The following is a 15,273-nucleotide window of genomic DNA, read 5'->3' on the forward strand; positions in this document are numbered from 1 at the left end:
ACTGATCAGGGCCAGGGATTAAACCCACATCCTCATGGATACTAGTTAGATTCATTACTGCTGAGCCACAACAGGAACTCTCTTTAATTTCATTTTAATTAACTTCTTTAACTTTAAAAACTGGCAGTCAATTCAGTTTTTGAAAACTTTTTAAAAAAGATTTTTATTTTTTTCATTATAGCTGGTTTACAGTGCTCTGTCAATTTTCTATTGTACAGCAAGGTGACCCAGTCACACATACCTATATATTCTCTTTCTCACATTACCCTCCATCATGCTAAGTGACTAGATATAGTTCCTAGTGTTATACAGCAGGATCTCATTGTTTATCCATTCCAAAGACAATAGTTTGCATCTATTAACCCCAGATTCCCAGTCCATCCCACTCCCTGCCCCTCCCCCTTGGCAACTACAAGTCTGTTCTCCAAGACCAGAAGTTTGTTTCTTTTCTGTAGAGAGTTTCATTTGAGCCATATATTAGATTTGATATTATATGGTATTTGTCTTTCTCTTTCTGACTTACTTCATTTAGTATGAAAGTCTCTCGTTCCATCCATGTTGCTGCAAATGGCATTATTTTGTTCTTTTTTATGGCTGAGTAGTATTTCATTGTGTATATATACCACATCTTCTTAATTCAATTGTCTGTCTATGGACATTTAGGTTGTTTCCATGTCTTGGCTATTGTGAATAGTGCTGCAGTGAACATGCGGGTGTATGTGTCTTTTTCAAGGAAAGTTTTGCCCAGATATATGCCCAAGAGTGGGATTGCTGGGTCTATAGTTAGTTTTCTAAGGTACTTCCATATTGTTTCCCATAGCAGTTGTACCAATTTATATTCCCACCAACAGTGTAGAAGGGTTCCCTTTTCTCCATACCCTCTCCAGCGTTATTTGATGAGCATTCTGACTGGTGTGAGGTGGTACCTCATAGAGTTTTGATTTGCATTTTTCTAATAATCAGTGATGTTGAACATTTTTGCATGTGCTTGTTGGCCATCTGTGTATCTTCTTTGGAGAAATGTCTATTCAGGTCTTCTGCCTATTTTTCAATTGAGTTGTTGGTTTTTTTCCTGTTGAGTTGTATAAGTTGTTTGTATATTTTAGAGATTAAGCCCTTGTCAGTCACATCGTCTTCTGCCATTCTGTAGGATATCCTTTTTTTTTTTTTTTTTAATGGTTTCCTTTGCTGAGCAAAAGCTTGTCAGTTTGATTAGGTCCCATTGGCTTATTTTTGCTTTTATTTCTGTTGCCTTGGGAGACTGACCTGAGAAAACATTTGCAAGGTTGATGTCAGAGAATGTTTTGCTTATGTTCTCTTCTAGGAGTTTGATGGTGTCTTGTCTTAACATTTAAGTCTCTAAGCCATTTTGAGTTTATTTTTGTGCATGGTGTGAGAGTGTGTTCCAGTTTCATCAATTTACATGGCAGCTGTCTAGTTTTCCCAGCACCACTTGCTGAAAAGACTTTTTCCCATTTTATATTCTTGCCTCCTTTGTTGAACATTAAAAACTTTTAAATATGTTTGGAATGATTCAAGTCCATAAATATACTTTTTCAACCATGAATTTTATAAAACCTATAGACAGTTTATGTCTTAGAGCTCAAGTATTCCCACTGAAAAGTTAACTTCCAAAGTGAGATGTGTCCTAAGTGTAAAATATACTCTGGATTTTGAGAGGGAATGCAAAATACCTTTTTGGCAATTTTTAAATATTGATTACATGTTGAAATGATAATATTTGGATATAGTAGGTTGAATCAGATGCATTGTTAAAATTTATTTCTCATGTTTCTTTGTACTTCTTTAAATGTGGCGCTGGACAATTTAACATCACACGTGTGGCAGGCTTTACCTTTCTCTTTCCTAGTCCTGTTCCAGGATAGGGGGCGGCCTGTGAGCTGAGCTTAGCCAACCAGCGGCTCCGCAGAGCCTGAGGGGCGGGGCCGGAGGCGAGGCACAGCCTGAGGGGCCGGGCAGAGGAGATCCACCGTGCAGGTTGCTCTCCCTCCCTGTGCCCTTTCCTGGGGAGACCTTCCCAGGCTTTCTTGGCCTTCTACTTCTAGGCCCACCTAGCAGATTCCTTTTAGCTCACATTAGCCAGTCTCCTGCTGGTGTTTGCAGCTAGACACCCTAAAACAGACCTGATTTGCAGGGAGTAAGTCCCTACCCTCGGCTTTCGTTCTTCCAGAATCGCTGGTACATTGATTACCCCTGAAGTCACCATCACCAGCACTGGACTGGGGATGGGCTGGGCTGGGGCAGCTGAGTCTCCATCAGGCTCATCAGGGGAGTCTGATGCTCAGCCAGGGTCGAGAAGCAGGGCTTTAGGCCTTCTTTTAAGCATGTGCACGGCCAGTGAGTATACGTGAGCCTGTGCTACCACACTTCTGATGGAGAGAAGAGCAAACTTCCTGGGATCCCTGCACTCCGACAGCTAGAGAAATTCCACTCAAATTCAGCAAATGTTTAGTGAGGACCTATTTCCTTTGCCTGGGCATTGTCCTAGACACTCAGTGTGTAGTGGCAAGGCAACCAAAAAGCCCTCTCTGCTTTAGCTTTAAAGTGGGGAATTGGCGGATAATAAGCCAAATAAGAAGGAAAGATACAGAGCATGTTACAAGATGGAAGTTCTCAGGACAAAGCTGAAAGAGGGTAAGGAATGTGTGTGCGCATGCTGAAGGGCACAGCCATTTGGATGATGTGAGAACAGAGGGAACACCTGGGATGTTACATTTACAGGAAGGGAACAAGTCTTGAGAACATGGGGTTGGGGGAGAGCTTTCCAGGTGAATAGAAAAGCAAAGTACAGAAACCCCAAAGTAGGATCTTGGTCTTGAAGCTGCCATGAGATTCCTTAATTAGGCCACCCCTGAGATGTGAGGCTGAGGGCTGCTCAAGGCCTCTGGATGCTGGAAGCTGCCACCCACAAGGAGCAGGTGGGCAGGACCCAGTGGTCCTGAAAGGTGAGGGAGGGGGAAGGTGGGGACAGCCTTTGTGTGAGAATGTGGAGTCCATTGCCTTAAGGACATTCTGTATAAATTGATGTGCCATTTTGAAACTTGCATTCACTCTTGTCAATTTAAAGGATCATGAGAGAATTTGAATTGGAGTAAGTAGCTTGTAGACAGGATACCACTGTGGCCAGATGGGTGCCCTACTTTACCCCAAATACTCCTTGCTAAGAGGTGATCTCAGCCCCTCACTGGAGGCACTGCATATTTTCAGCCAGCTGACCAGGGGCTGGAATCTTCTTCAAGTGTCCCTAGCCAGGAGCACCTACCTGATCGCCAGGGTACCTTTAACCCTGGTCCACACAGGGGCTGAGGACTTAAGGGCTCCATTTGTCTGTCTGTCCAAGTAGATTGGGCCTGTGTGTCTCAGGACAGGTAGCCTGTTAGTTAGATTTTGATTTTTTTTTCCATACATGTAAGTGATCAAAGGTAAAACTAGAGTAGCCTAACTTCCTGGGAGTAGGTGGAGGTTTTTCCCTTGTACACAGCGAGGAAGGCTTGGATCAATAATCCCAGCCTGGGAGTTCCCGTCATGGCTCAGTGGTTAATGAGTCTGACTTGGATCCATGAGGATGCAAGTTCGATCCCTGGCCTCAGTCAGTGGATTAGGGATCCCACCTTGCCATGAGCTGTGGTGTAGGTCGCAGACGCGGCTCGGATCTGGCGTTGCTGTGGCTGTGGTGTAGGCCGGAGGCTACAGCTCCAATTCGACCCCTAGCCTGGTAACCTCCATATGCCGCAGGTGCAGCTCTAAAAAGACAAATCATCATCATCCCAGCCCAAAGCGGTTAAGTGAAAAAACACAGGAACGTTCTTTTTGCATATTTTTTTCTCCATAAGAAGTCTTAAGGAGACTGTTTATCAGGAAACAATATTATTTCTTTTTTTTTTTTGTTGTTGTTGTTGTTGTTGTTGCTATTTCTTGGGCCGCTCCCGCGGCATATGGAGGTTCCCAGGCTAGGGGTTGAATCGGAGCCGTAGCCACCGGCCTACGCCAGAGCCACAGCAACGCGGGATCCGAGCCGAGTCTGCAACCTACACCACAGCTCACGGCAATGCCGGATCGTTAACCCACTGAGCAAGGGCAGGGACCGAACCCGCAACCTCATGGTTCCTAGTCGGATTCATTAACCACTGCGCCACGACGGGAACTCCAGGAAACAATATTATTTCTAATTTTAAAAAATCTGGGGGTATCGGAGGAACAGCAGAAGGCTGATGTGGCTAGTCTGGCGTGAGTAAGGAAAAAGAACAGTGGAAACTCAAGTCTGGGAGGTCAGAGCAGTGGGAAGAAGAGGCATTTGCAATCTTCACTTTCACTCGTTTAAAAGAGTGAAACATGCCTCTGCCCAGGGTGGTAACAGCAGTGGGGGAAGGAGCGCTGGTAAGATGCCTTCTGGTTCCACCTGACAGTCCTTTCTCAGGATATATTTTGGGGTGAATTTTGGGGACAAGCCTTTGTCCACCTATTTTGGGGTGAGGCTAAGGCAGATAAAAGCCCTTGTCTCACAGAGCTTATGGTAACTACACTCTTACACTGGAATATTCGTGATTTTATTTATGATAAACACATAATCACAATGAGAGAGAGAGAAATAAACATATTGTGGTAAGATCATAAATCCCAAATGTTCTTTGTCTTCCCTGAATTGAGGACACTTCCCAGAATACTGTTTATTTGGAAAATTGGAAAAGCCTAACAATCACTGAAAGCGGTTTTGTTTTTCTTAGTTATCCTGACTTCCCTCCGTACCTTGAGCTGACCCCAGCACTCTGGCTCATTAGATCAGATTCCACATGAGGAAAGTTTTAGAAAGTAAATGTGCATTCTCTGAATTATTACTCATTAGATATCTATTTCATCAAGTGATTTGTCCGCAATCCTTTCTCAGCCCCACTGTTTCTTCAGTTACCCAGAAGCCACTCTTGGTCTGTTGTCTGACTTCTGTGTTCAAGGGCTGGTGCTCTGTTCTGTTTGTGAACCTATAATCAAACGCTTTGCCCTCTCACCAACTGCAAATCATGGATCAGGAGAGCATCCATGCACATGAATCCATTCATTCATACTTTTTTTGAGTGCACACCATCGTTTTTTGTGTTCTAGTACACACAAAAACAGGGCTGACTTCAGGAGGGAAAGAGTGGGGCTTATACTCCAGTGAGAAAACACGCCTAAATAAGTGGATGAGACACGCCAAGTGATAAGCGCTGTGAAAAGAAAGGCAGGTAAAGGGTGGAGAGTGACAGAGTAGGTAGTGCTAGTTCAGAACATGTAGTCAAGGAAGGACCTTTCTGAGTCCCCACTGTTGTGCAATGGCGTCTCTGCAGTGCCAGGACAAAGGTTCACCCCTTGGCCCAGCACAGTGGGTTAAAGGATGTGGTGTTGCTGCAGCTGTGGCATAGGTCACGACTGTGGTTTGGATCTGATCTCTGGCCCAGGAACTCCACAGGCTACCGGGCAGCCAGAAAAGAAATAAAAAAAAAAAAAAGAAAGAAAGGACCTTTCAACAAGTGACTTGGAGCAGGCATCTGGGAACCTCAGGGTAGATCTTTACAGGCAGAGGAATAGTGAGAGCCAAGGCTCCAAGGCCTGGCTGTGCTTGTCTGCCGGAACCGCACTCCTGAGGCTCTTCGGAGGGAGGCAGGTGGATGAATGCAGAGAGGTGCCAGGGACAAGCTCAGATGGACCCTTGTCAGCCAGGGGGAGGACTTACGCTTTTTCCTAGTGAGATGGAAAGTCACTACATCATTTTGAGAGGGTTGTGCTGGCTGCTGTGAGAAGAGACTAGAGGCCAGTTAGGAGACTAGCACAGCAACCCAGGCCAAAAAGAGGGTGGAGAAACACATGCAAGAGACACTCCCTGGCATCAACTGCTAACAGGAGGCCCACTGCTTGGCGAGGCCCTTTCACTCTGCTCTTTGGGGAGGGATCATCCGGGGCCAGTGACAGAGGGCTGGTCCAGGCCACCTGGCTTGACTGAAATCAAGCATTTGTTCATAGCAGACACTTTCTTAGACACGTTTCATTTTCATTTCATTTAAGAATTACTAATTTAAGTCCTTTAGAAGCCAGGGTAATAAGTGCCTTCCTTCTGAATTTTCCAGAGACTATTGTAGCTTACGGGGAAGTGCAAGCCTTAGGCAGCGTATCTGCTGAAACACCCACATGCTGCTATTGGCTTTTGCGGCTTTCATCACTTTCGTTTTTCTCTGACGGCAAGCCCGCAGGCCTATGATGGGTATGTAGACCAGAGTTGTGGGAAGAGCTGAGGTGATGTGGGCCTTTGGGAAGCCTTGTAAATAACAGGTTGGTGAGAAAATCAGCTCCTCTAAGATCAGCCGAACTTTCTCTTGTGTATTCGCTAAGGTTAAAACACATAAACTCCTGCAGACCCTTAGCCTGCTGGTCCCATGCATGCCCCAGCCACTCCTTCAGGGCCACTTTCATGTGGAGCCTCATGGTGACTTCTGGTTGGCAGCCTTGGCACCTCCTACCCTGCTGCCCACGTGGCAGAGAAGCCCAAAGAGGCCCTAATGGTAAAGCCTGACTGGTTGGCCCTCGCTTTCCTCCTGCGAAGGGCAACTTCTCATTTTAAAGCCATGGGGGTCCTCAAGTGCCTGGGAACTTGGCTGACTGTCCTGGGGGGCCTTCTCAGAGTGACTCGTGGGGACAGCCTGCAGAGAGCCCAGAGATCTCGGTCGTGGCCCTGCCACTCCCCACGTTACAGTCATTTGCTCCCTGTGACTGAGGCAAAGGTCCCTTGGAACTTTGTCCTTTGGAGACCAGAATTTTCCCTTTCAAAAGAAACTTTATCATTCTTCTTTTTTTTTAACCATGATTTTATCTGAATAAATTGAAGGTAGGTGATAGTGGCGAATATGGATCACATGGGGGGACCTGCCTTGAGGATGGCTGACACAGAGGACAGATGGTGTATATTGTATACTTTCTTAATTTGGATTCTAAATTTTCATTTAAAATACTTGTTCTGGATTTAGATTTCGTCAAACTTACATTTGCAAAAGACAGTTGACATACCCAAGTTATTCCAAGCATACTTAAAGGTTTACCAGTAACTATATTTAAATTAATTTCAAAAAGTCTAAAATTCAGTTCCTCAGTTGTGTTGGCCACAGTTCAGGGGCTGAAGATTCACCTGTGACCCAGGGCACAGTCCTCGGCAGCACTGACTTAAAACAACTCAAGGATGTTGGCTTAGGGGGTTTCTCCTAACAGAATGGTGTTCAGAGCAGACTGTCTTTAATCTCTTCTCAAAACTACATAACTTTCGGAGTTCCCGTCGTGGCGCAGTGGTTAACGAATCCGACTAGGAACCATGAGGTTGCGGGTTCGGTCCCTGCCCTTGCTCAGTGGGTTAACGATCCAGCGTTGCCGTGAGCTGTGGTGTAGGTTGTAGACGCGGCTCGGATCCCGCGTTGCTGTGGCTCTGGCGTAGGCTGGGGGCTACAGCTCCTATTCGACCCCTAGACTGGGAACCTCCATATGCTGCGGGAGCGGCCCAAAGAAATAGCAAAAAAAAAAACCAAAAAAAAACCCCGAAAAACTACATAACTTTCCTGTAGTTAAACTACCCACTGTTCTCATCAGTATTTTAGACAAAATTAAAATTTTTCTTAATTATATTTTCTCATAAGATGCCGTATCTTCTAGTAAACTTTAAACCTCATTCAGATTTTATGCATAAATGCTTCCTGCTGAATTACTAAGAGGTTTATAATAGGAAGTCTAAAATGGACCAATCGGCCATGGACCACATATCCTTCTCTCCAGTGCAAACATCACCACAAAGTGTTAAACCAACCCCTCCAACCAGTGTTAAAAAGGAGAGTCCATTCAATTTTTTTTACAAAGTAGTGATGAAATATTCCTTGAATGTTTATTTAAATGGAACAATTCCTGAAAGTCACAAAGTGACAATATTATTATGTTGATGATTTAGCTCTATTTCATTAGGTATTAGACTGAATGTCAACAGCTATGCTATAAAAGTTCCTTTTTCACTTAAACCTTTGAAATTATAAAGTTGCAAGTATGACCCTTGTAATGATAAAACACATTGATTAAAACAGATGCTCAAAGTTTTACCAAAGTGAGTAATTAATCCCGTGATCAAACTGCTGCAAAAGTGAATGAGATTAAAATGCTGGTGCTGATGAAGTGTGTGTAAAGTCGAGGCAGTGTCTGTCACCTCCTACACCTTGGACTTCAGGCGCCTGTCTTGGTCCCACAGCTCCAATCTTGCGACTGTGGAGAGGTGGACTTCATCGGGCCCGTCTGCTATGCGCAAAGTTCGAATGACGGCATACCTGGAAAAACACAGAGAGCAGGGGTAGCAGGACTCAGCAAAGGGGAACGGATGCTTTCACATCAGTCACTTGGACTTTAAGAAAAGGCTCTTAGTGTTTGAAATCTCGCCCAGGTAGAGATCAGGAAAACTGCACAGGGAGTCAAGGCAAGTGAGCCCAAAAGCGGGTGAAATGCCATTTTAAAGTCCTCCCCCTGGGAGTGGAATCTTGGTTTTTTTTTTTTTTTTGTCTTTTTAGGGCCGCACCTGTGGCATATGGAGGTTCCCAGGCTAGGGGTCCAATTGGAGCTGTAGCCACCTGCCTATACCACAGCCACAGCAACACAGGATCCAAGCCACATCTACGACCTACACCACAGCTTATGGCAACACCGGATCCTTAACCCACTGAGTGGGGCCAGGGATCGAACCCACGACCTCATGGTTTCTAGTCAGATTCGTTAACGACTGAGCCACGATGGGAACTCCAGGAGTGTAATCTTAAAAGGCACAGCACAGTGGGCTTAATCTCAGTCTGGTTTGCTGTAGGTACTAGAAGTTGCTAGAACCAGGAGATGTCTTAGGTAGAATCTAAGACTATATAACATTTATATACTATAAATATGTATAGTACTAAATATATATATTTAGTTTTATCTTACTAAAAATTGATGGGGGAAAGTCATGGGCCACTAGACTCTTATCTTCAGTGTGTTAGAAAGAAGGTGGCCCTGTGCCCGGTGGGCATGGGCAGTGGACAGCATTCCTCCCTGACTCCCAGCAACCACAGCGAGGACAGGAGATGGTGGCTCCAGTGTGGCTGAGGCCTCCGTGTGTGGCGGTAGTGTCCCCAGTACACACCTAGGCCTGGCTCTGGGCCCCCTCTGGCCAGCGCTATTCCCAGGGAGAACCCCCATGAGTTATTTATAGCCAGGAACCCTCAGCGCATCCCCTCAGTGTAAAAATGAACATAATTGAGTGAAATGACAATTGTAATCAGAAAACTATTTATTGGAGTTCCTGTTGTGGCTCAGTGGTTAACAAACCTGACAGCATCCATGAGGATGTGGGTTCAATCCATGGCCTTGCTCATTGGGTTAAGGATCCAGCGTTGCTGTGAGCTGTGGTGTAGGTTGCAGACATGGGTTGGATCCCGAGTTTTCGTGGCTGTGGTGTAGGCTGAGAGCTGTAGCTCCGATTAGACCCCTAGCCTGGGAACCTCCATATGCTGCTGGCGCAGCCCTAAAAAGACAGAAGACATACCTTCTGCAGCTCCATACCGAAAAAACAAACAACCCCATCAAAAGATGGGCAGAAAATCTAAACAGACAATTCTCCAAAGAAGACATATGGATGGTCAAAAACACATGAAAAGATGTTCAACATCACTCATTAGTAAAGAAATGCAAATCAAAACCACGATGAGGTACCACCTTACACCAGCCAGAATGGCCATCATGAAAAAGTCTACAAATAGTAAGTACTGGAGATAGTGTGGAGAAAAGGGAACCCTCTCACAGTGTTGTTGGGAATGTAAATTGGTGCAATCACTGTGGAAACAGTATGGAGATTCCTCAGAAAACTAAAAATAGAATTACCATTTGATCCAGCAATCCCACTCCTGGGCATCTATCCAGAGAAAACCATGACTCAAAAAGATACATGTACTTCAATGTTCATTGCAGCACTATTCACAATAGCCAAGACATGGAAACAACCTAGATGTCCATCGACAGAGGGGTGGATAAAGAAGATGTGGTACATATACAAAATGGAATATTACTCCGCCATTAAAAGGAAAGAAATAATGGCATTTGCAGCAACATGGATAGACCTAGGAATTATCATGCTAAATAAAGTCAGTCAGACAGTGAGACACCAACATCAAATGTCATCACTTAACATGTGGAATCTAAAAAAAGGACACAGTGAACTTCTCTGCAGAACAGACACTGACTCACAGACTTAGAAAAACTTATGGTTTCCAAATGAGACAGGTTGGGGGGTAGGGGGATGGGCTAGGGGTTTGGGATGGAAATGCTATAAAATTTGGTTGTGATGATTGCTGTACAACTATAAATGTAATAAAATTCACTGAGTAATAAAAAAACCCAAAAAACAAAAAAAGACAAAAGACAAAAAAAAAAAAAAAAAAAAGAAAACTATGTATTGGTATGGAGTTCTCCAGTAAGGTACCTACTATTACTTCAGTTAGCCTTCAGTTATGCTTTAAAGTAAGCTAGTTATCTTTATTTTCTTCATAAACAATTAATATCAAGACACCTATAGTTTTTAAATTCCAAGCCCATCAAATGTGATGGTGCTTAAATGACATCTACTCACATGTTAGCCAGAGGGTAGTCCTGGGAAAGGCCTGCACCTCCACACACTTGGATGGCTCTGTCAACAATTTTGCAGACTGTCCGGGGGGCAGCTACTTTAATCATTGCAATCTACACAAGCAAGATATAAAAAGAATGTTCCTCTCTCAGACAATATACAATGTGTCAGACTTTGATATAATCTGTATTTTCTTTGTGAAAAGAAACAAGGGAACTTTCCAGCATACACTCACCACTGAGACAGGATCTTTGATGAAAGCCAACAAAGATATGCTAATGCAGCTAACGGCCATATTTCAATCAATACAGACCTTGTGGAAAAAGATACCTCTTCCAGATCACACCTGATTAACTTATTTACAACGTTCCTTGTTTCTGAAAGGATTTCAGGCAGCTGATAGATGACATTCATCACCTTAGGGATGAAGAGTTAAAGAATTTTTGCTGATAGTTTTTCCTTTTTTTCTTTTTCTTTTTTTTTCTTTTTAGGGCTGCACCTGCAGCACATGGAGGTTCCCAGGCTGGAGGTTGAATCGCAGCTGTAGCTGCCGGCCACAGCCACAGCCACAGCCACAGCCACAAGGGATCTGAGCTGCATCTTCGACCTACACCACAGCTCACGGCAACCACTGAGTGAGGCCAGGGATTGAACCTGCATCCTCATAGGTAATAGTTGGGTTTGTTACCACTGAGCCAATGATGGGAACTCCACTAATCAGTTTTTTCTTAGCAACTTCATTGCTTTTATAATTTAACGATCATATTGTTCTTCTATACAAGAAGGCAGGGGATAAGAGGTGCCTTCTTTGAAACACTTCTGTGTGGCAGCATGTGCTCTGCCCTCTCCATCAACTTGGTCAGTCTGCACTAGAGCCCTAGTTCGTAGGCAGGCAGATTAGATACTTTGCCCAAAGTCAAAAGCTTAAAAGAAAGTGACATACTGGGTACAATTCCAAGTCTGCATAAAGTCTCTCATTTCCCTACCTTCTGTTGCTTCATCTCAAGAAAGCTGAAGATATTCTACCTCTGAAAATAATTCCCTAAAGTAGCCCAGTGAAAAGAAAACTAGCCAGTGACATTCACCTATAATATTTAAACCAAGATCACATGGAAACTTCCAATACTGAGTGCCCGCAAAGCACCATGAAACCTGAAATGCCCAAGGAGTAGGAGAGACTGGAGAGCGCTTGGCCGATGGTGGTCCAAGGGGGCCTCACCTCCTTCTTAGCGCCATCGATGCCCCGAGTATCAATGCTGTGGGCAGCTTTCAAGATCAACAAGCGGATCTCCTCAATGGCAATTCGGCTTTCAGCAATCCAGTGAGCCACCACCTCCTGCAGGGGAGCAGAAGCAGGAGGAGATAAGCTGATGTCTGAGGTCCACACGTAACACATCCTCAACGCCAAGGACTATTCTCGAGCCTTACTCCATATATTTTTAAGTGGAAGCGTTAATTTGTTTGATATATACCAGCCAGCCACACACCTGTGGGATGCTGCAGGTGACACTAAATTCCAACAGATTTTAGAAAAAAACTATTTGCTCAGAACACAATCATTTATTTTGGATATCCTGATGTTTAAAGTCAAGATGGCTGAATTAAGCAACTCTCTCATTGCCAAGACACTCCTTACTGGCCCTTCTGAATGCTAATTGCAAAGTCTCCTTGAAACTTGGGTAAATGTAAAACCTGCTTATAGACAGTTCCCAACACAATTCCAGGGAGGGAATGGTCCAGCAGTCCTTTGTTGTCTTGTTACTATTATTTATTTAGTAAACAGCTTTTTCTTTGGTGAGGCGTTCTATGAATTTTAGCACATGTATAGATTAGTGTAACCACAATCAAGATACAGAACATGTCCCAAAAAAGCTCCCTCGTGTTGTCCCCTTTTGGGTGCTTCTGACCTCTAGGAATCGTGGAATGATTCTCATATAGTAGAGTGCTGCCTCTTCCAGAATGTCATATAAGAGGAATCATTTAGCATGTATTCTATAGAGGCTGGCCTCTTTTACTCTGCATGGTGCCTTTGAATTTCATCTGAAATGTTGTATGTATCAACTCGCCATTCCTTATCACTGAAAATATTCCATTGTAGGGATGAACCATGATTTGTTTATCCACTCATTTGCTGAAGGACATGTGGGTTGTTTCCAGTTTGGGGTGGTTATTATTAACAGGGCTCCTGTAAACATCTGCATATAACTTTCTGTGTGAACATACCTTCTTATTTTATTATTTATTTATTTTTTGTCTTTTTGCTATTTCTTGGGCCGCTCCCGCAGCATATGGAGGTTCCCAGGCTAGGGGTCGAATTGGAGCTGTAGCCACCGGCCTATGCCAGAGCCACAGCAACGCGACCTTCTTATTTTTTGAAGCAAATAACCAGGAGTGGAATTGTTAGATCAGGTGGTAAATAGTTATAAGAAGCTGTCAAACAGTTTTCCAGAGCGACTACCATTTTGCATTTCTGCGAGCAGTTTACAAGAATTCCAGTTGCTCTCTAAACCATCAGCACTTGGTATAGTCGGTATTTTAAAATTTTTGCCATTTTCAACAATGTGCAGATTTCTCATGGTGGTTGTAATTCACGTCTCCTTATTGGTCCATGATACTGGTCACCTTTTGATGTGCTTATTTGCCATCTATATATTTTGTTTGGTGACGTGTCTGTTCAAGTCATTTGCCCATTTTTAAATTGGGTTGTTTTCTTACTGTTGGGTTTAGAGAGTTCATTATTCAGTCCTTTGCTAGACAATTTGTAAATATTTTCTCCCAGTTTATAGCTTTTTTCATTCTCTTAACAGTGACTTTCACAGAGCAAAAGTGTTCAATTTTAATTAAGTTCAACTTTTCAGTTTTTTCTCTTACAGGCCATACTTTTGGTGCACGTCTAAGAATATTTTGCCTAATCCTAGGTCACAGAGATTTTTATCCTCGTGATATTTTCACCTATATAAAAAAATCAGTTGATTCATATTTTTTTTTTTTTTTTGTCTTTTTTGTTGTTGTTATTGTTGCTATTTCTTGGGCCACTCCCGCGGCATATGGAGGTTCCCAGGCTAGGGGTCGAATCGGAGCTGTAGCCACCGGCCTACGCCAGAGCCACAGCAACGCGGAATCCGAGCCGCGTCTGCAACCTACACCACAGCTCAAGGCAACGCCGGATCGTTAACCCACTGAGCAAGGGCAGGGATCGAACCCGCAACCTCATGGTTCCTAGTCAGATTCGTTAACCACTGCGCCACGACGGGAACTCCTGATTCATATTTTAATAAGTGTATTTCTAAAGCCTCTGTTCTTTTCCAAAGGCCTATATATGTCCCCTTTTGCTGCTGCCACACTGTCTTGATCGTCTGAGCTTACAATAAGTCTTCAATTGGATACTGTGATTCTTTCAACTTTACTCTTCTTTTTCAAATTGTTTTATTATTTTAGTTCCTCTGCATTTCCATAAGTTGAATCAGCTTGCTTTTATCTACAAAAATGTCTTGCTGGGATTCTGACTGGAATTATATTAATCCTATAGATCAATTTGAGGACAGTTGACATCTTTACTATGTTAGTCTTCCAATCCATGAACATAGTATTTCTCTATTGATATGGGTTTCTTTGATCACTTTTAGCATGTAGATACTATATATGTTTTGTTAATTTGTGTCTACTGCCTTTCTTAGTAAAATAATACAACAGTAAATGGTATTTAAAACATTTCAGATTCTGATTGTTCATAGCTAAGTATACAGAAATAACATTAGTTTTATGTGTTGGTCTTGTATCCTGCGACTTTACTAAACTCAGTTATTAGTTCTAGGAGAGTTGTTTGGTTTGGTTTGGTAGATTCCCAAGGATTTTTACATAAGCATGTTGACTGCAAAGAGGGACAGTTTTATTTCTTTTTCCCTCTAATAGGCACTTAATTTCTTTTTCTTGTCTCACTGCACTGGCTAAGACTTCCTCTATGATGATAAAAACCAGTGGTGAGAGTAAACATTCTTGCTTTGTTGCTAATCCTGGGTGGGGAGGGGGGGAGAGCATTCAGTCTTTTCATTATTCAGTATGATGTTAGCTATAAAATGTTTGGATGCTCTGGATCAGGTTAAATTGCTTTCTATACCATATAGTGTGCTGTGAGTTTTATCATGAACAGGTGCTGAATTCTAAAAGTCCCTTTTTGCATCAATTGATATGACCAGATAGTTTTTCTTTTTTAGGCTGGTAATATGGCAGATTACAATGATTTATATTTTGTGTGTGTGTCTTTTTTAGAGCTGCACCCATGGCATATGGAAGTTCCCAGGCTAGGGGTCGAATCAGAGCTGTAGCTGCCAGTCTACGTATGCCACAGCCACAGCAATTCAGGATCCGAGCTGTGTCTGCGACCTACACCACAGCTCACAGCAACGGTGGATCCTTAACCCACTTAACCCAGGGATTGAACCCATGTCCTCATGGATACTAGTTGGGTGTTACAGCTGAGCCACGATGGGAACTCCTGATTAATTTTCTTAATGATTGATATTTAAATATGAACCAGCCCTGCATTCCTGGGATAAACTCCACTTGGTTCTTCTTTTTACAAAGATTTACTGGATTATATTTGCTGTATTTTT

At 43.3% G+C, this 15,273-nt stretch overlaps 1 protein-coding gene across 5 annotated transcripts in view; it reads right to left on the bottom strand.

Annotated features, from left to right (window-relative positions):
• Nucleotides 1–4,546: 4,546 nt before the first annotated feature.
• The window catches only part of ACAD11 (acyl-CoA dehydrogenase family member 11), a 101,593-nt gene continuing 90,866 nt past the window's right edge, over nt 4,547–15,273 (bottom strand). For all 5 annotated transcript variants that reach the window (XM_084989687.1, XM_001924765.6, XM_084989688.1 and 2 more), the window contains 3 exons: nt 11,880–11,996; nt 10,664–10,773; nt 4,547–8,342 (listed from right to left, as the gene is read on the bottom strand). In XM_084989687.1, coding sequence (XP_084845813.1) covers nt 8,228–8,342; nt 10,664–10,773; nt 11,880–11,996 — 342 coding nt within the window. In that variant the 3' untranslated portion in view covers nt 4,547–8,227. The remainder of the gene's footprint in view (nt 8,343–10,663; nt 10,774–11,879; nt 11,997–15,273) is intronic.

Source organism: Sus scrofa, chromosome 13 (assembly GCF_054392235.1).
Source record: "Sus scrofa isolate SSC_HxYL_T2T_F1_AM1 chromosome 13, Sscrofa_HxYL_maternal_Yorkshire_Landrace_v2.0, whole genome shotgun sequence".
Taxonomy (NCBI): Eukaryota; Metazoa; Chordata; class Mammalia; order Artiodactyla; family Suidae; genus Sus; species Sus scrofa.